Source organism: Cnephaeus nilssonii (genome assembly GCF_951640355.1).
Source record: "Cnephaeus nilssonii genome assembly, chromosome: 9".
Classification (NCBI taxonomy): Eukaryota; Metazoa; Chordata; class Mammalia; order Chiroptera; family Vespertilionidae; genus Cnephaeus; species Cnephaeus nilssonii.
The window spans coordinates 14,610,827-14,632,778 of record NC_137080.1 but is presented as its reverse complement, the minus strand read 5'-3'; the positions used below and the strand labels follow the sequence as shown (position 1 = coordinate 14,632,778).

The window sequence follows — 21,952 nt, the reverse complement described above, 5'->3', positions numbered from 1 at the left end:
TAGATCTCAACGGTGATTAAAGTTGGGTTCTGCTGAAGAACTTTTAGGTGGACCAGCTTAGTTTGGAGAATATTTTTAATTCACCTGATAGATAATTCTGTATTTGCTGTATCCTCCAGGCATTTTTTTTTTCCCTAAGTTGCCATTTGATGCTTCTTTCTCTTATTCTTAGGATAGTATTTTTTTTTAAATCCCTTACTAAAAAAAATAAATGCTCTATTCCATATGACTTAGTTTTATTACATTTTATTCAACAACTCATTTGAAATGGTCTGAGTTTCTCCAGTATTATACACAAAACAATGTCCACAAAACTCTTGGATGTTTACCCAGAAGAACTAATGTTCACACAAAAATTTACATAAATGTTCATAGGAGCTTTATTGGTACTAGCCCAACAGGTGAAGGTTTAAACACAGTGGTACATCTGTATCATGGAATACTACTATTTTAACTATAAAAAGAGTGAACTATTGGTACAACTTGAATGGATCTCCAGGGCAATATGCTGGGTTATAAAAACTAATCCCAAATGGTCACATGTCGTATTGCACTTAATATAGCATGCTTGCAATAAAATTAGAGAAATGGAGAACAGGTTACTGGTTCCCCAGAGTCAGATATGAAGGGATAGAGGAATCCTTATGGATGGGTTAAGTGTTTAGTTTTATAAGCAATTGCTAAACTATTTTCCAGAGTGACAGTAGCATTTCATAGTCAAATCTTTGATATATGAGTTTGGTTTCTTTGAATTTTTGCATTTGATATCACTTACTTTAGCTGTCCTGAGAGAAATGTGGTATCTCATTGTGGTTTAATTTGCCTTTCCCAAATGGCTAATGGACAGTATCTTTTCATGTGCATATATGCCATCCATGTGTCCTCTCGTGAAATGTCAATTCATGTCTTTTTGGCCTTTCTCTAATTGGATTTTTTTAAATTTGTGTTTTTTGAGTTTCTTATATATTTTAGATACTTGTACTTTATCAGATATGCAGTTTGCAGATATTTTCTCCCAGTCTGTAGCTTTGTCTTTCCATCTTCTTAACAGGGTCTCTGCAGAGCAAAAGTGTTTAATTTTGATTTGATTTCATTATCCTTGTCTTGCTGTCCTATGGTCGACTTGTATTTGGCCAGTGTTATTTATACCTTTTAGTACTGCCCAGTGACATCTCTAAAAGCATCCTTATTTACTGGGCAAAAGCTGTTCTACTCCTTCACCCTTGATTTTCTAAGATACATATAGCATAAAGAGAGCTTCTGTTAATTTTTTAGTTAGTTATTAGAACCAACAGGACCTATGTATGGAAGTGGCTCACTAATTGCAAAGCTGATGAGTTCAAAATCTGTAGCTGGCAGACAAAAACACAAACTGACGTGTGTAAGGCAGTGGCGCCATGGGCCACTCGGGTCGTTTTTGAGAAGGCATGGAAGATATTGTTGAACCTTTGGGCTCATAGAAATGTTCCCTTTGAAATTCCAATCTAAGTTAAGGTTAATGGTGAAAAGTTAACATTGACAGCATGTACTTTGACATATGTTGAAAATGGCACTTCACCTCTGTAGTCTTTCCCAAAACCTATAACCCCAGTCTAACCATGAAAAAAAAAAACATCAAGTAACCCCAAATTGGGGGACACTACAAAATACCAGGCACTGTTCCTCAAAACTGTCAAAGTCTAGCTTATTTGTATTGTAGTCTGTTTGATACCAATTTCTTGAAATAGGTTGATTTGCTCTATTGCCCAATGTGCAACCAGTTCTCAAAAAATAAAAAAATCATGTATGTTTGAAACAAAGGTCTAGGTGCTAATTCTTAAATGCAGGATTCTGTGCATGTTCATCAAAACGTCATACAGCAAAACCAACTTTATCATAGGCTAATTGATACAAACAATAGTTAAGTTAATCTGGCATATATCTGGTCACAAAAAATCACCAAACTTCTAAATAAAGACCCAAAATACTTGTAGTATTACACATAGAAATGTGTTCTATACATGCATTTAAGAAAGATTAATAAAAACAAGGTAATTAAGAAAGATTAATAAAAACAAGGTAATTTTCTAGTCTGCCTATTCCAGTTCATGTGCAGGTGGTCAGAGCCTATCACAGCAGTTCAGGGCTCAAGGTGGGAACCAAAGTTGGACAGGAAACTTCCATCATGGGGTACACTCACACTCACACCCACACTCACTCTACTGAGACAATTTATTGATAGTGATTAACCTCACATGTACATCTTTGGGACATAGGAGGAAACGAGTCCTGGAGAAAATCCACGCAGACATGGAGAGAACATGCAAACTACACAGTGGTCCCTGCTGGGAATTGATTTCCTCATCAACGTTATAACGAAACAACAGTGAATGAAATATTGGAGGACCAGCTGTACCAACATACCTTGAAAAAAAACGGTTAGCTCTCTGTAAGTTACAGGCTACCACCTATTTTATCTCTTTCAGGTAAAAGTTGGAGGGGGATGGAGATGGGAGTTATCCTCTAAATTAACTGCTTCATGTGGTAATTTGTTTTCCAAGTAGTACACAGTGACTTTCTCTGGTAAACACAAACTAAATTATTTTTAAAGGAATCAGTTTCTAGATCTCCAATTTCCATGCGTACTTTCCTAAACTTGATCTGCCTGAAAAGATGCCTCAGGACAAGGCTTTATCCCCCTTAACAATTATTCTTTTCACATTAGACAAAACAACACATTTTATCCTGAATCTTAAAATGTCAACTTAAAATTACTAAGGAATATAAAGTTTTCCAAAATCATTTTAGAATACTTCCACAGCTCCAAAATGTCCATTTTAGAATACTTCCACAGCTCAAAATGATAAAGAAGAAACTTTATCATATTCCAGTGAGGAAGGGAAGAGAAAATTACTAAGGAATATAAAGTTTTCCAAAATCATTTTAGAATACTTCCACAGCTCCAAAATGTCCATTTTAGAATACTTCCACAGCTCAAAATGATAAAGAAGAAACTTTATCATATTCCAGTGAGGAAGGGAAGAGAAAAAGAAAAGGTCTCTAAAGTTCTCTAAGTTTCTCAACTCTTTTCACCTGAAAACATCTAGAAAGCTTATGCAGAAAACTGATCTGAGGTCTTTAATTATTTCACTGAGATCCCATTGTCTGAGCCAAATATTTTATAATCTTCTAAGGAAGGGTTTTCTACTCCTCTGTGCTAGGCTTTACTTTGAATTTTTGCATCATAGTAAGAAAAATTCCAAGGTATCAAGAGACAGAATATGGCCAATAGGGAAGCCACCTGTGTAATAACTCATTAAGTAGCCCCATAAAATATTCAGGCACCACACTGCTTCCAGCCCCCTGCCTGATCTTCAAGATGGACTTCTCTTGCATTAAGTGTCTATAATCCTCTGAGCGCCTGTTCCAAAGAGACTGACCTGACTTCCTCTCAGAACAAAAATTATAGGCCCTTAGAGGCATCCAGTGATAATGTTCTTTACTCATTTGGAACAATGAGAGGCATAATTCTCTCAGTTCTTTATTAGAAACAGAAAGCAAGCCACTATAATTCTTAAAGAACTATAAAACATTAAGTTTAGAGACTTTATATTCCTCCCTTATTGCAATATAGTCTATCTTCTGAGAAGAGGCACAAAGATCATGATGTAACTCTTATTAAGGACAACACAGTTTACAGTTTAAGTCTACTTCATATAAAAAGGGAAAAAATGGTTCATGTGGATGTCACCTCCAAAGAAGACACATAATAAACACTAGTATGCAACATTCATTATATTTATTTTACTAAATATTATGGTTCAAAAAAACAAACCAAAAACTTTTACTTAAAACTAGTCCAACTAGGTGGATTGGGCTGACACCATCCCATCCCCTTCTAGGTATACAGAACTGGAACCATATCAGACAGCAAGCACTCATGTATACTTTGCCTTTCCTGATGAACATGAATGAACTTCTCTGAACCAAGAGAGACAAATGAAGTTTTACAAGATACAGGCACTTTATGTTCCCAGTTTTAAAAATAAGCCAAGTGAAAAATACTTAGTAAAAGTAATTGGAACAGAGAAAGCTTTAGTTCTACCATTAATTTTAGTGACTTACACTCAATGCCAACAGACAGCATCAAACAAGTAAAACAAACAAAAGTTTAACCTGGGTTAATGGGCATATATATAAAAAATAATTCAAATTTACTACCATCAGAAAAAAATGCCCATCTGAATCCAACTTAAAGATATGCAATAATGTGCATTAAATCTTGTGTACCTATAGAGCTGAGTAATATCTGAAAGCTTTGCAAGACTGTGTGGTTAGTGAGAAAAGCAAAAGGTGCTTTTGATTCCACAGTATCCAATTAAAACAAAACAAAGCAATTTACAAAAAAAAGGGTACCAAATAATACTTTAAAATAAATAGTTCATCATTTTGATGAATATATACATGTAGAGTCCACTTCTTGGGAATTTAGCTATCTAAAAGTGGCATATCACTATCCAGAGGCGCAGGAGCCAGTTCACATAAATAGAACAGTGTGGCTTCACTAGCTTCGGCTTCAGTCAACGGCTCCAGGCGAACAAGCTTACTTTGGGTCGGTTCTGGGTCCAGGCTGCTATCCAGAAGCTCATCAACTTCTATGGGCTTATCTACAGAGGACATAACTTCTGATGATGCTGTGCTCCCCTGTTCAACAGCAGAAGCAGGGTTCCCATCAAGGAATGCAAGAAGTGGAAAGGCAGTGTACTGGATAAGCTGTTTATCTATAACAAAGATTAGAAAAAAAGCACTTTTATCACCAGCTTATACAGAGTTCAAGATGTAAGTGGAAAATACAAAAACAGAGATCTACTTATGTGTAATCACTAACCCAACGAAATAAGGTATTTGTCAGTAAATTAAAAAATGTTCAAGTCAGAATAGTCTTTTATTCAACAAGAAATGAAGGTTCTTTCTAAAGTTAAATAGAAAATCCCCACACACAACTTAAATTTTAAGAACTATTACCTCACCAATTCAATTTTCTCTGTATTCTGGAACCATTATGCAAAGAACTGAGATCAATATATCTGTGTTCAATTGTTAAGTATGGCAAGAAGTTCATTGGCATGCATTAGCTTCTATGTAGGACTTTTACTTTTGAAATTCTATAGAAATTAGTATTACATTTATACCTACCTGTTTTGGGTTTAGACTTTCTTCCCTCTTCTGAAACTGGCTGAACTACATTGTTCTTGGTAGTTTCTAATCCTTTATTCTCAGACTAAAAGAGAGAAAAATAACAAAAATACTTTTTCATATTTTATATGTTCCTGAAAAGAGCAAAAAATAAAAACAAACCTGTATGTGAATATTGGTATATTATCTGACATATATGGGAAGGGGGAGCATCAGGAAAGATGTACTAGAGAGAGAGATTTGAGTAGAAGTGTAACAAGACTGATTTAAAAAGCTATTGCTGTCATCAAGTGGATGAAACAAAGATCCTGAACTAGGATGACAATAGTATGAAAAGGAGGGAGCATTTCAACAGCAGAATACATAGAATTTGTCAAGGACAAAAGATGGGAGTAAGTCAAAGATGGCTGGTTTCAAATTTCTAATAAAGAGATCACTCTTTAAACAAACCAATTTTAAAGTTTTCATTAAAAATGTATTACACATTTCATTCACAGAGTAAATGAACACATTTAGAATAGTTGAGGATAACATGATGACATCCTAAAACTATTTATCCCTATATTTGGAAGCCTCATAGTTGAGGTGGTTCTTCATTTCGTTTATGTGGCTCTTTCAGTTCTTTTCTGTCATTTAAATTGCTTCTTTCAACCAGTGATGTCTTCTCTCCTTACATATGATTGTAAGGGAATTAAATCACTAATGCTGTTAAATTCTTCAGTGCTCTTTTCAAGGATATTCAAAGTGAGGTGTAGAGGTTCACAACTTCTCCTAAATAGCTGTAAATCCCAGATAGCTGGTGCTGGTTAGGTACATATGGTGTAACAAACACACTAATTCCAGTAATTCCCTGATATTCATTGTAAAATAAAGCAGTATGAGTTTCAGGATTCAGAAACAATAACAATGCCACAATATAATAACAACTTAAACCTTTCCAAAAATTTACATTAAAATATTTCTTAGTTAGCATTCACAATAAATATTAAAGCAATAATACCATTATTTTTATACTTCCTAAAATAGGTATTTTCCAAGGATACCACTAAAACATATGAGAACCAGGATGACAAATGGGTTTCAGCTCCCATGCAGACTCTTATTCATTAGTAGGGGCCACTTAGATTCCTGTACTGAGGAGTATCCTGATTTATTAGGAAAGAACATTATAATTCATGTCACATAATATCTGTCATGAGCAAGGGAATAGCAGTTGATGTGTCATTGTTCTTGGTAGTTTCTAATCCTGGGTAATTTAGAGTTGAAAGAATTTGTGAACTTTGAATCAGAAATTATACATCACTTTGGATGATTTATGTTAGGGGTTGGCAAACTTTTTCTATAAAGGCCAGTTAGTAAATGTAAGTATACATATAAATGTGTTCTCTGTCTTAACTACTCAACTCTGTAATTTTCGTGCAAAATTAGCCATAGACAGTACATGAAAGAACAAGTGTGGCTGTGTTCCAATAAAACTTATTTACAAAAGCAGGCAGCATGCCAAAATTTGTCATGTGGACCATAGTTTGCCTAGATTTATGTTATAAGATTCTATGGACCATTTTAGCACTATGTTTCAGTAAATATGGTATTATTAAATGTTAGACCTTAAGTTGAATGAACCCATATCTTGCATTTACTTAGTGATGTGATATAGTGTTTACTTTTTGTATACAGTATGTCATTCTTTATTCTTGGATCTCCTCCCTATTCCGAAAACCAATACCTTAAATACAGTTAAACAGCAAAATGCATATTGCTCCAAAATATATAGAAAAATTAAATTTGAGTTCTAGATTAAGTTTCAAATAATTTAATCAAGTGATCTCCCAGCACTTTGAGGGCTAATTTCATACTAATAGTTAATGGCACTGATAGTTAAGTGCCAGTAAAAGTGGGTAATGATTCACCCCATAACCCAAAGCTAATTTTTCATCTGGAATTTTACTATCTTGATCACACATATTAGGTAATATAAAATGCTTTGTAACTGGGAGAGGCATTGCTCTATGCTTACTAAGACTTCTTAAAACTTCTTATAGCTATGGGTCCTGAGCAACATGAATTAAAACTTACTTTTGTATTATTGATGTAATCTGTGGGATTCATCTGCACAGAACTAGTGAAAAGCTGAAAGACCAAACAAGAAAGATGATAAGTTTAAAAAATATTAAAAAGCTAACTGTATTCAAAATTTGTATACAGCCATGTTGGGTGAAGAGATGTAGTTCCTTGCACTAGGAAGCTCCCATAGAGTAAAATAAGTTGGGAAGAGAAAAGCAGAAAGAAAAAGAGAGCAAGCTAGCCCATGAATTAAACATTATAAAGAATCCTATCATATATAATAAAAGGCTAATATGCAAATCGACCGAATGGCGGAACGACTGGTCATTATGACGCGCACTGACCACCAGGGGGCATGCACTCAATGCAGGAGCTGCCCCCTGGTGGTCAGTGCGCTCCCACAGGGGGAGCGCTGCTTAGCCAGAAGCCGGGCTCCGCGGCAGCACTAAGGATATCCCCCGAGGGCTCCTGGACTGTGAAATGGCGTAGGCCGGGCTGAGAAACCACCCCCTCCAGTGCACGAATTTTGTGCACCAGACCTCTAGTTTCTCTATAAAACTATAAAGTAAAAACTTGAGACAAATGGTGATTTTCCACAGCTCCGTTCTCCTTCATTTCCTTAATTTTTCTTCTCCCTAAATGCCTTGGGCCTTAAGTGCCAACCAGGACTGGGTTCACTGCCCTGACACTATCTTCCCTGACTATTTGCTAATCATGTGATAAATTTATGGAATCTGTTCTATGATAGTGGCTCCTAGATTACAAATAGTATACCTCCTTGCTGGTTCTTTTCACCTCGCCTAGCAAGGGAAGCTATAAATGCTAAAATCACTGCTTACTGTACTCCTCAGGCCAGCCAGTTTATAGACATAACTTTTGTTTAAACCTTAAGTGTCAAAGTCATTCATTCCATAGGGTTTATTGACCATATAATAACATCATAAAGAATATAAAATGAATACACTGTTCCTGCTCTTCAGGAGCTTACAATCTAAAATACAAGAACAACAGCAAACAGAAACGTATGATCATATACAACCCATCTACACTAATAAAAGAGCTTAAGTGCCAACAAAGATGGAGTGTTGATTTGCTTACACCCTTAAGTGCCAACAAAGATGGAGGGTTGATTTGCATACACAGGCGCTGAGCGGCCAGGGGCGGGACGCTTGTATTGTTGCCATGGCGACAACGCAGGCGTTCCGCACCACCCCAGCAGCTGTGGGCCTCTGGGCAGCATGGGAAGGCGGAAAGGCGGCTCTGGGCCAGAGCGAAGGCAGAAAGGCGGCCCGGCCAGAGCGATGGTGGTGCCAGCAGCCAGGGGAAGGCAGGCCCATTCTTGCATGAATCTTCGTGCACCGGGCCTCTAGTATTATAATAATAATGGATGGTGGAGCTCAAAAGTACCAAGGAGTTAAGAGAAGGAAAGAAGAAAAACACACAGACACAAACATACACATACATACACAGAATAAACAAAAGGTCTGGATAAAGCTATGCAACATGTATCAGTCCCTGGGGAATGATTAATGACTTGGAAAGGAAGGAAGGAGAGAAGAATACATTATAACATTAGCAACTACCAAGAAGATGACCAGTCCAAATAACACACAAGTTCTAAATTGAATAGTAAGTTGTGTACATAAGGTTCAAAAAGTAAAGCAAGGCCAGTCAGGGAACAAGACCACATTCTCTCCGCAGTAAGAAGTGGTCGGAGCAGTGAAATTTGGCAATTTCAGCATTTCCAGAGAACACACCAAACGATTCACAGAATACAATGAAATGCAGAGGCCACAGGCAAGTTCCTCCTCTATCCTGTCTAGATACTGATTCCTCTCAAAGTTCCACATTCATGGTAGACCTAAAGATATCCCAGCTCCTTCTTTTCTTTCATTAACTTTATCACCTACTGATCTTTGAAGAGGAAGAGACTCGGTTCCTTAACTTTTTGCACTCAGATGTCGAGTGTGACTCGACACAGTTAGCATTAAATCCCGAGTAGAAGAAAAAAGCGAGTGCAAAGGGTTAAGAGTAGATAGCTATAGGAGACTGCCAGTCTCTGCAGTTCAGCTTAGAGGCCTAACCAGATTTTGTCCCTAATGGGAGTGGCATCTAAAGAGGCCCAACAGTGAAAAGATCCCCACTCATTCTTTGCCCCTCTCCTCCTACACATTGACTCAGGATTGCTTTCTTGTATTCCCAGCAGATGCATGGTCTGAACTAAAAAAAAAAGTAGGTCACAGAGGAGGAGCTGACATAGTTGGGTTGAATTCTATGGTCAGGCCTCTTCTGCTGACTCCACATGGGATCACTCATAAATAAACTTTGCAGAGAGAACCCATGAACTCTTCAGCATACTTATTTATGCCCTTATCATCTTTGCCATCTCAGAGAACAAGGCAACCTACACATGAATTTTTTTATTTATAACAATACAGCATAATTCAAGGATGAGATAATTAAGGTCTTGTTAAGAGAGCCAATATTAGAAACAAAAAGTAGGGATGCTTGTGAATGTTATTTTGGAAAATACTCCAGACTTGGTGAATGATGAGATAAAGATCAGGAAGCCAAGATGCCTCTGTGATTACTATCCTGGAAGTGAAGTCTGGTACCACTACAGAAAACTAAAAAGCTAAAAAGGGTATCTAGTTTAGAGAATAAAGAAAAATTTGGTGTTAAACAGAATCTAAGGCAAGATCTGATGACTCTTAAAGGCATGGACTTAGAATTCAAGCAAGTTTACTTTAAAAAGTATTAAGAGCGCTAACTGGTTTGGCTCAGTGGATAGAGCATCGGCCTTTGGCCTGAAGGGTCCCAGGTTCGATTCCAGTCAAGGGCATGTACCTTGGTTGTGGCCACATCGCCAGTGTGAGGTGTGCAGGAGGCAGCTGATCGATGTTTCTCTCTCATTGATGTTTTTAACTCTCTATCCCTCTCTCTTCCTCTCTGTAAAAAATCAATAAAATATATTTAGGAAATAAAAGTATTAAGAGCTGGAGATATACATTTGAGAGCAATTCTACAAGCATAAATCCCTTCAGAGAGGAAGGACAGAAAAAGAAAACGAAGAGAAAATAAGAGGATAAAAGACTGAGTACCTTGGGGAAGACCCAAGTAGAAGTAGAAAACAGCAGGAAAAAGAACAGTTTTTGAGGAAATGGAGAATGTTTAGGGCGACAGGAGATAACAAAGGTCCCAGGGCTTCTAAAATCAACAGAACAAGTTCTGTTTCAGAAAATCAATAGTGTAAATAATAATGCTGCTAATTACTTATAATTCTTGTAACAGCCCTTCTGGGCATTAGCTACATTTTATTGATAGGGAAACTTGGAAAGAGAGCTTAATTTTTCCAAGGTTAATAATAACATAGCTAGTATAGTAAGTAACAGGAGCCAAAAGTAGAACCCAAATCTGATTTAAAACAAATGTTCTTCCACTAGCCCAGAGACCTTAATTAGGGTGGGGGGGAGGGGAGAGGCAGGAAATCACAGCCTACTTACTATGGATAAACCAAGGCAGCACAAGCTTAGAGTAAATAAGAAGACAATACAGGGTTTCAAATGAAATACACAGTAAAAAAGAAATAACACACATAGCCACTCATTTCTAAATGAGTGAAAGGATTAGAAAAGCAGAATGGTAAATGAGCAGAGCAACATATCAAAATGCTTTTTAAGATGGGGAAGCATTAAAGGCAGATGGGAAAGATCAAGGATAGGGAGAGAAAAACAAAGATGCAGGGGGCAGGTGTACAAATTGGCTTTAAAGAGCAAGTACTTTCTGTAAGATGAGATTCCACATCTTATGAGAGGACCAGGAAGAGGTGAATTATCCTTTGTGAATAGGAAATAGTTGGCTGGATGAAGTCTTGAGGACAAACTAGTATGATAAATGTTTCAAAGTTGAATTAAAATAACCTAGTTGAAGATTACAAGGATTTGTAGAGGTAATAGGATTTTCTTTTTTTCTTAGTGATCTGAGGGACAGATATTCTGGGAACCTGGATCCAGAGTGAGGATAAAGACTGATAGAATCAAGAAGGGAAGTCAAGTTACTGTTAACAAGTTGAAGTAGGTCATTAACATGGATGTTGAATTCACTTAAGATGGTAACAAAAGGTCGGCATGGAAAAGAAGTCTTCAAAGAATATGAAATCCATCCTGAGAGGCACTGATTATTTGGAAAAGGTAATAAAGTCTTGTGACACACAGACTGATGAGTAGAGAGATAAGGTGGTCAATTAAGATTGAAGAGTAAGAAACAACTAATTCCTTTTAGCCTCATAGAGCTCTTAAAATGACAAGACTGTACACTCTTGATATGAGAGAAGCATTTTAAGGAGAAAAAAATATGTCAAAACCTTCAAAAGGCAGAAATATGTTCACAACAGAAAATGAAAATGGGGAGAGAACCAGATTCATCTGGATGGGAGCAGGTCACAAAGGAAGCTTTAGGCAAGGGGAGGAGGAGTAATAGTTACACAAGGGACGGGAACAAGAAAGGTGGTTAGTGCCAGGAATGGTAGATGAGGATTCACAGACCAAACAACACTGGAGTCAAGTTCATAGAGGTGGTAGTGGGGACTGAAGCAGGAGAACCTTAGGACACAGGACATAAACATTATAAAAATATAGCAAGTATAATACATTTGAATAGAAAACATTCTCAAAGTGCCTTTATGGTGTTTCCTGGCCACATATCTCTATTAGTAACTTCCACCAATTTCTATTCAATGACAGTTTATTCTAAAGAAAACCATAATACAGCAACAAGTCCAGACAAGACTTAACAGTACTGCTGAACAGAGTTGATATGTTGTTACAGGGGGATTAACTGAACTGCTATTTACAGATGGGTAGTGATTACCTTCCTTCATTGTCTTGAACCCATCTGTTCAATCTTTCTGATACACAAAACCATTAATTTTTTAAAAAATGCAAAAACAAGTGTAGAATACAAGAAAATGATATACTGATTTATAAATAACATGCACAGACACACAAACTACCAGTACAGCTAAGATTATTCAAAGTACCTACATCAACCAGGAGATCTGGGTCTATGCTAAACTGTCTTCCAGACAGCATGGCTTGAAAGTCCTCTAAACTGCAATCAATACTGTCAAGATAATCCAACAGCTCAACCCTAAGGAAAAAGATTAAAAAAAAGAAATCAATTAGATTTTCCTGTTTTTATGTTTAAATTATATTGCAATCTAGCAAGGCAAAACATTTCCAGCAACTTTGGAATCCTTATCAATTCTTATCTTAGAGGTCCTATTCAGTATTTGGGATTCCTAAAAATTTGGTTAACCAAGAACTCACAGCACTTTTACATAAAACTTCAGTGTTTACAGAAAAAAGGTTTTGCAAAAACAGTCTGATTTTTTTCTTTCCTCTATATTATAAATTATTAAATGTTTAACCTCTTATTACTGGTCATTGCTACTAATTTCTATGTGTTTTTTAATGCTAAAAATAAGTCCCTTAATAGAGATATGTTATTCCATCACCCTGATATAAACACAAATACAATCACATATATTTTATGGACATTCAAAACAAATATTTCATTAAGAAAATCTGAGGAACTGCCAAGAAAATCCCAAGACTGCTCTTGGAATGATTAATTCCTTCTCAAAACAGCATTTGTGGAGCTCAGCCCTGACCAAAACACAGAAAGGTAGACTACATGGGTTCATAATGTGAAAGGAAGGTCAATCAAAGAGAAATAGAATATATGAAGTAAACAAAGAAAGAAAATAAATGTAGACAACATCTAAATGAACACTCACTTTCCCAAAAGATTGATGTTATCATTTAAAATGGAATCCATCATGGTAACAGGATCATCTGCAGTCAGACTGGAGGAGCCATTTAGCTGGATGGCACTAGACATGAGAGGACTAGTGCCATCACTGCCTGAACTTAGGGACTCTCTGGCTGGCTCATTCTGATCTCCACTCTGAATGACTGGTGCATATTCATCTTCATTGTCATCTTCAACAATGACAATATCAGGGTACTGGCTACAGCTATATCAGCAATAGGAGAAAGAACCAATTACAGACCAATTCAATAAATTAATTCTAACCATTCATTTTCCTTAGGAATTCTCTCCCCAAACCACTTATCAAAAGGCTTAAATTTCTTGGGGGAGTATCTTGATCACAAATATTGATAGTTCATACGATGTAAGACCACAAAGAATCAATTAAAGCTGCTTAGCTACAAAATTTAAAAAATCAGAATTCTCATTAGTTTTTTGTTGAGTCTTTTTGCTTGGGGGTGGGGTGGGGAGGGATATCTGGTTAAATAATTTAGCTTAATTTTTCAGTTTAATAACCCAAACATGAGTCAGATATTAGTTCATCAGAGAATAAAGTGGTTTTGGATTTAGCTCTTTGGTAAGAAAAGCAACTATTTTCATAAATGTTATTTCACAATCTCCTTACTTGGAGGGATCAGATATAATATCTTCATTAGTTTCTGGAATAACTGGGATACTTTCTTCATCTGCATTATCATCAGTAACATCATAAATGATGATGTCATCTGAAATCCGCTCCCTTGGTTTTAAACCTTCAGTCCTACTGTGTGGAACCTAAACAATCAGGGAGAAAAAAATACATAAAAAAATGAAATTGTATTAACTCCAAAACATTATTTAAAAATGCTAATTGAGAACCTACTATTTACTAAATGTTGACAATACAACAGTAAGCAAAACAGATATATTCTCTGCTCTTCTTGGACTTATACACTAATTAGTATTAGCAGTGCAAAGGTATAAGGTATATTCTGTGCATTCTACTTAACTATTTTTTTAAAAAAGGACCTTGAAGATGGCATGCCTCAGAATGCTTGTATAAGAAAGAGCTTCAAATTTTGAAGTATTTTTCTACACCCCAAAGCGAAAAAGTCAGGATTTCACCAGAAATTTTCAAGCATACACCAGAAGGGCACTGTGCTATTACAACTCAAGATACTCTGTTTGATACATATTTTATTCTTACTCATTAGATGGTTTCAAAATAGAAAAACAAAACCAAAAAACTTCAACTATTACACAGTTAAATAACAGCCTGGCATTTTAGTAATGATTATTTTTTAAAAATAAGCTACAGTCAAACCATAGGTACATTAACAAAAAAGCATTCAATTCTTTAAAGCAAACTGAAGTCATTATAATGAAAAAAAATCTATCAATTTTAACACTAGAAAGTATAGAGGCAGAAGATATAAAATCTTTAAAAATATATAAATCTAGTTAAAATAAAAATCTCAAACAATCTTCAATCCTAAAAACAAAGTATTAGGTATTCTTGATTAGAAACAGCAGTGGGAAGAGGAACCAGATATTAGGTTAACTGATTTTTCTGAGAACAAAAATCTTGAAACTTTAATGATAAATGTCTAGCAGTATTTAAAATTCTAAGATTTGAAAGTAACAATGATAATCAGATACTAAAGAAGTCTGGACCCTGGACTGATTTTCCATTGGATGTAAGTTTGACAAATTATCCAGAGAGCCTATGACAAAAATAAAGGTAAACAAAAATATTTTTTTTTAAAATATGTTTTTATTGATTTTTAGAGAGGAAAGGAGGGGTGAAGACAGAAACATTAACGGGTTGCCTCCCGCATGCCTCCCCCTGGAGAGAGCCCGCAATCCAGGCATCGGGGAATTGAACCAATGAACTCTTGGTGCATGGGCCAACGCTCAATCCACTGAGCCATGCTGGTCAGGAAACAAAAATACTCTTTAAACTTGCTATAGTAAAAAAGTCTAGTCTGTGAACATTTATGATAAAAGTTGGAAATAACTTTAACCAATGGATGAAGGTGTAATTACATTATCATAATATTCAATTAATATATAGTAATTAAGATTAAATAATTCTCGATTTAATAAATCTCAAAACCAAGACCAAGTGAAAAAAGCCACAAGGCAAAATGATATGTACAAAATGATATCATTTGTATGAAGTTTAGATATCCTATATAGTAAAAGGCTAATATGCAAATAGACCAAATGGCAGAACAACCGGTCGCTATGACGTGAGCTGACCACCAGGAGGCGTGTGTGGAACATGGCAGGTATTGGCTGTGGCGGGATGGTGGAGCAAGTGAGCAGGGACGCCAGATCAAGGCCTCTGGTGGTTACTGAAAATTCTTTGCTCCCGCGTGTTGTGGTCCCGTCTTGTGCTCACACCCACTGCCAGTGCCAGCCCCGCTTGCACCCGCAACCGGCGCCAGAGCCGCCACTTGCAACCACTGCCAGTGCCCGGTGCCAGTCCCAATCACTCGGCGCCATCAGTGGGTGCAAGCAGAAGCTGCCAGCCCTGATTGCCACTGAGGGCTTCTCCACCTCCCCCTATTTCTGAGGGGCGATCGGGGCAGCAGCTGCCACTCGCACCCGCTGACAGTGCCGGCCCCGCTCGCACCTGCTGCTGGCGCTGGCCCCAATCACTCCGCACTGTCAGCGGGTGCAAGCGGGGCCAGCACGTGGGAGTGGCGGCGGTGGGAATAGGGCTGCTGGCAGACAGGGGACCAGGGGCTGTGGCGTGAGGGGCTGGGTGGGGACACGAAGGATGGGCCGAGACCTGCCACTGGGCATACCGCAGTCTCATGGCCCACAGTTCCTTTCAAGGTGCATGAATTCGTGCACTGGGCCCCTAGTATACAAATAACAAGCAATATTATTTATGGATTCACAAATATAAAATGACTATGGAAATAATAAATACTAATTCAAAACTGATTATCTCTAGGTGACGGGAGACTGGATAGGGGGAAAGAAGCAAACTTGGGAACAGACAACTGAGACAACTATATTTATAATGGTTTAGCTCTTAAAATAATCTAATGCAAACAATGGAAAAAGTCATGATTCAATAAAGCTAGAGGATGAGCACTTAGATTATTACTCAATAAACTTATATGAATGCATGAAATATTACTATTAATAAAAATTAGTTTGAGACAATGAATATAAAAGTTAAAAAAATTACTTTATGATGGTGATTATCAGCTGGTTCTTTGACTATGTGCTGAAACAGATTCTTCTTTTGGGCTCCATTAGTGTTCAGAAGTAGAGGCCTGAAAATCAAAAGATATCTATGAAATTCACTGAAGCAAACATACAAGGAATTTAAACTGCTTCTACTACAAATATACTCATGGTAATAATGAATAGTAAGGATAAAATAAATTTTAGTAAGGATACAAAAGAAACTCTTAAAAATGATTATATCTTAGAAATAGAAACTGGGGGATCAGTGTGCCTAAAACTTATTTCTTCATTCATTTTTACTACTTTTGCTATAATAAATGTAATCAACTACTCTCTCCAGATATATTTCATTGCTCACTGAAGTATATGATTCTTTTTTAATTTTTGTTTTTTCTTTGGTTTTTAATTTTATCATTTAAAGTATTACAAATAGTAGTACACGTCTCCTTTTTTCCCCATTGACCTTCCCCCGGCCTCCCCTACCCCCCAGCATATTCTCCCCCTCCCCCCGGTGTCTTGTGTCCATTGGTTATCCTTACATGCATGCATACAAGTCCTATGGTTGATCTCTTACCTCCCCCCGCCACCCTCCCCTGCCTTCCCGCTGTAGTTTGACAGTCTGTTCGATGCTTCTTTGCCTCTGTATCTATTTTTGTTCATCGGTTTATAATGTTCTTTATATTCCACAAATGAGTGAGATAATGTGATATTTATCTTTCACTGACTGGCTTATTTTGCTTAGCATAATGCTCTCCAGTTCCATCCATGCTGTTGCAAATGGTAAGAATTCCTTTTTTACAGCAGTGTAGTATTCCATTGCGTAGATGTACCAGTTTTCTAATCCACTTGTCAGCTGGTGGGCACTTAGGCTGTTTCCAAATCTTAGCTCTTGTAAATTGTGCTGCTATGAACATAGGGGTGCATATATCCTTTCTAATTGGTGTTTGTTTTCTTGGGATATTATTCCTAGAAGTGGGATTACTGGGTCAAATGGCATGTTCCATTTTTAATTTTTTGAGTAAATGCCATACAGTTTTCCACTGGCTGCACCAATCTGCATTCCCACCAGCAGTGAAGGAGGGTTCCTTTTCTCCACATCCTGTCTAGCACTTGTCGTTTGTTGACTTGTTGATGATAGCCATTCTGGCAGGTGTGAGATGGTACCTCATTGTTGTTTTGATTTGCATCTCTCGGATGATTAGTGACTTTGAGCATGTTTTCATATGTCTCTTGGCTTTCTATATGTCCTCTTCCAAAAAGTGTCTATTTAGGTCCTTTGCCCATTTTTTTATTGCGTTGTTTATCTTCCTTTTGTTAAGTTATATGAGTTCCCTGTAAATGTTGGAGATTAAACCCTTATTGGAGATAACATTGGCAAATATGTTCTCCCATGCAGTGGGTTTTCTTGTTGTTTTGTTGATGGTTTCTTTTGCTGTGCGGAAGCTTTTTATTTTGATGTAGTCACATTTGTTTATTTTCTCCTTAGTTTCCATTGCCCTAGGAGCTCTACTGGTAAAGATATTGCTAAGACAAATATCTGCCATTTTGCTGCCTATGGCTTCTTCTAAGATTTTTAAAGTTTCCCATCTTACATTTAAGTCCTTTATCCATTTTGAGTTTATTTTTGTGTATGGGGTAAGTTGGTGGTCTAGTTTTAAGAACAGTGCTTACATGGTAAAAAAATAAATAGGTAATAACATAAGAACTAGTTAGTGGAAGTAGATTAATTAAGGCCACTGCATAAGCTGTGAGCATAACCAAGCTTTGCTAAAATCTTAGCCTTACAAGATAATCTTTTTCTTCTTCCAAATATTCCTTTGTCTACTATTGTTCTTATGTATTAGCTGTAACAATGGTAGTAACTGACAATTATAGGTATCACAATCCATGGTTGACATATAGTCTTTTAAAGACCTTATGAGTAGATTAAACATATCATCAAGTAAAAAAGGTTTATTTTCTTTTTTAAAGACATGGCCTTTTTAAAAAAATTTCACTCAGGTTTCCTAAAGATACATTAAATTGCTAATGTAATAAGATGCAGATTCTTTATTAACTGTATGTATCTGTAAAGTGATCATTTAGGCTATCCTTATCTTTCAAAAACATGAGCAGGATGACAGCACGAGGAAGTAACATACTCTTGAAATCTGAATGTAATTTAACAAGGGAGAACTGTTCATCCAGGAAAACAGGCGTACACTCAGCAAATGTAGGCCATTCATGGTTAAACAGTAAAATTTTTGGTTGTCCATGTGTAGGTCAAAATGTTTTATCATAAAATCTTACCTTTTACGTTTTAAACTCACAAGCTGGTTATTCTGAACCAATGTAACAATAAATTGGACAATCTAAAAGGAAAATATAAATATAAATTTTTTCCATCATAGACTCCTAGTTCTTTAGTCCACATTACACGTCTTACAAAATTAATTCAAATATTGCATGTCCTCTATTCCAAGTCACATAATTTCTCCTATATTAACACATTTGAAATTTGGATGCACCTTAAAATTGGTATAGAAGAATAACCTGTGATAAAGATGCTACTACCTAGGATAGAGATGCCTAACACACCCATCCACTTACATATCCAATATTCAGTTCAGTTGTTTTGGTGATACTTACAAGCATGCCTGAATACAGATCCCAACTTTTAAAATTCTTTCAAGAATATTATGATGCAAAAATCAAACAAAAACTGGTGTTTGACAGGCAACATTTTTCTTATACCAGGTAATATAACTAGAGATAAAAAAAATTGTTAACTCTTTGCCACTAAATTGCTTACTCAAAAGAAAAATAGACCATAAAATTTTCAAGTTAGAAAGTTTATTGGCTGATTCTAGAAAAATTGTTGAGGCACTAAGTATCTATCAAAGCTTCCTGCTGACAATCAAGAGAAGCTGATTTAATCTTCAAAGTGTGATTAAATTTAGAAGAAAACTATTAAACAGAGAAAGATATGCCACATTCCTTCATACTTTATGACAGTATTTCTTAATGGAGCAGAAGCACTGCATGCAAATTGTTAGCCCAACTCTAGAATTGCTGAAATTTGAAATTCTGAGGAGGGGGCCCAGCAATATGTGTGTTTAGCAAGCCCTCCAGATGGTACTAATGTGAATGAGAACCATATATGATATGGTATGCCTTGAAATTATACTGTAACTTCCTAAAGGAGCTAAAAAAGTGAGTACCACATGGAGAATGAAAAACAGTATAGAGGCTATGAATAAAGAAAAAAGGGATTGGGGGACAATATGGACTCTGTGCAGAAAAGTTTCATGTAAGCTTTGTGAAATGTAATTTCATGATTAAAATAAAAAATTGTCAAATAGAAAAACCTATTGTATAGCTTTAATATTGTGTTCTCCCCCAAAGAAGTTACTAAATAGTTTGCCTTACTGTAGGGAGAGGCTATAGGGTTAAGCTTCAGACTGACCTGTTGGCAAAGCCACCAACAAGTCCCAGCTTGGAGGGCACAGCCCTCTTAGCATAATTAAGCTTGACCTTATGGCACTCCCTAGATCTTTCCTGGGTAGCTAATGGGCTGTGGGAGGTGCAGCAAGTGCTGCCAAAACAAGTGAAACTCATAAGAACATTGTAACTATGGTGACCACTACCTTGTTTACCTCTGACTATAAAATAAAGGCTCAGCTTGCCATCTGGATCTTTTCTCTGTGGCCTCAGCCAGGCACAGGAAGATCCACCTAGTCCCAGCTTATTCTCTTTGTCTTTTCTACATCCTTCGCTGCCCTCCCTCAGGCTTGCCGAACCCTTGCCTGTGCTGGCACTGCACACCTTACAAAGCAATATGAGCTTTTTCATGGAAAAGAAATATAAACATTTCATTTTATTTTTAATAAATGAAATTTAATTATTATTAAATTTAATAATAATTTATTAAATTTATTGGGGTGACAGTGGTTAATAAAATTATATAGGTTTCAGGGGTACAATTCTATAATACATCAGCTGTACTACTATATTGTGTGTTCACCACCCCAAGTCAAGTTTCCTTCCACCACCATAGCTAACCCTTCTTTCCCTTGGTAATCTTCATGTAGTTGTCTGTCTATGGGGGTTTGGTTTTTTCCTTATTTTCTTTTTTCTTCTTTTCCTTAATCACTTCAAAATATAAGCTTTTAAACTAAAGAGTCAGACAACATTAGAGTATATGAAAAGGTTAGCCACTATATTGCTTACTCAAAAGAAAATGCTGAGGGCTGACAAAAATACATTTATGCTTAAAGATATCTTTGAAATCATTCAACTTCAATTATTTTTTTTCATTTATAAAAAAGTGTTAGGGGAAAATTCTAGAAACATTAGTAATTGAATTTATAAGAACATGAATCACTGGCTAAATTTCTTCTGAAATTTGTTCTACATCTCAGTTCTTTTTACACTTCCGCCATCCCACTGCACATGCGGTACATGTTAGATGCCTCATCTTCTTTATAACCGGAAGAAGATGAGGCATCTAACATATACCACATTTGACTTCTGCACCTGACAAGTCACACACACTATTTTCAATTAATCTAAGGCCAAGAGTAAATTGCAGAATTAAAAACCAATTCCAGGAATAGAGAAAAAATGATTATATAAAGTCCCTAACCCCCAACAAAACACATATTCAAACTCAAATCTGAGCAGATAGAATGTTAGCTTTCATGAAAAATTGAAATGTTATATAAATATTTTACAAACTATTCTTGCCATTAGGGGGGAAAAAACAACAAATTACAGAATATTATAAGTTAATATTTAAGCAAAATATTGTTTTCTGAAAAATGAGGAACAGATTTTTAAAATAAAGTAACAGGTTAAGGTACATTATCGTTTAAAATCAGGTATTCTTAACAGGACTGCGTGTGAAATTAGCTATGGAAAGTTTTGAAAATATATGTAACTTGGAACTCAGAATTAAATTTTACATTCAAACTTCACTTGCATAATAATTTTTTTTTTAAAAAAAAGCTATTTTGACTATAAGCCAAAGGTTGCAACTACCATTCATCTCTTTTCTAAGCCTGTTCCACTAGATTCAAATCCTGTCAGTCATAATGCTATTTTTAGCTAAAGACCTCTGAGCATGGACAAGCTGAAGCCTCCGACTATGACCCCCCGCAAAGAAAACCCTGTTGTTTAAACTTAGAGTCCAATTTACTCACGGGCAAAAAATAGCTACCTTAATTACTTTTATGTTTCACCTCTTATTATATGAATAGATTAAATCACAAGGAAACAATGCAACAAAGGGATTCTCAGTTCCTCCAGCAATTTTCAGCTCAAATACTAAAATATAGGATTTATTTTACAACATTATATTAACTGCTTTTCTGAAAAGACTAATAATGACATACATTCATAACTCATTTTTTTTGAACTCATAATTTGGTCAACCGATTTGAAAATATTGTTTATCTTCTAACCTGTATCTATGCCTTTTAGAGTAAAAAAATAGTAAAAAAAAATGAACAGAGTCCCCACATAATAAGGCTTTGTTTTTTATAGTAAAAACTGTGTAAGAAATTGGCAATGTATTAATTATGCATCTAAGAATAAAATATTTTAAAGTTGTTCTATCAGGCAAAAGGATCTTTATTAAAAGTTAATGACATATTAACTGGGAGTAAGAAATTACTATATTTTTATTAAAAATATTAACATTTGGCCTAATTTGTTT

General features: G+C 36.1%; 1 protein-coding gene across 2 annotated transcripts in view; it reads right to left on the bottom strand.

Moving 5' to 3' along the window:
• Positions 1-3,000: 3,000 nt before the first annotated feature.
• Positions 3,001-21,952, bottom strand: part of HSF2 (heat shock transcription factor 2) — a 35,745-nt gene continuing 16,793 nt past the window's right edge. The window contains exons 6-13 of one of the 2 annotated variants that reach the window (XM_079781405.1): positions 18,547-18,608; positions 16,256-16,343; positions 13,697-13,845; positions 13,037-13,276; positions 12,282-12,387; positions 7,252-7,305; positions 5,176-5,260; positions 3,001-4,760 (exon numbers count right to left, since the gene is read on the bottom strand). In XM_079781405.1, the coding sequence (XP_079637531.1) occupies positions 4,468-4,760; positions 5,176-5,260; positions 7,252-7,305; positions 12,282-12,387; positions 13,037-13,276; positions 13,697-13,845; positions 16,256-16,343; positions 18,547-18,608 (1,077 nt within the window). In that variant the 3' untranslated portion in view covers positions 3,001-4,467. The remainder of the gene's footprint in view (positions 4,761-5,175; positions 5,261-7,251; positions 7,306-12,281; positions 12,388-13,036; positions 13,277-13,696; positions 13,846-16,255; positions 16,344-18,546; positions 18,609-21,952) is intronic. The other variant, XM_079781406.1, reaches the window with a different exon arrangement.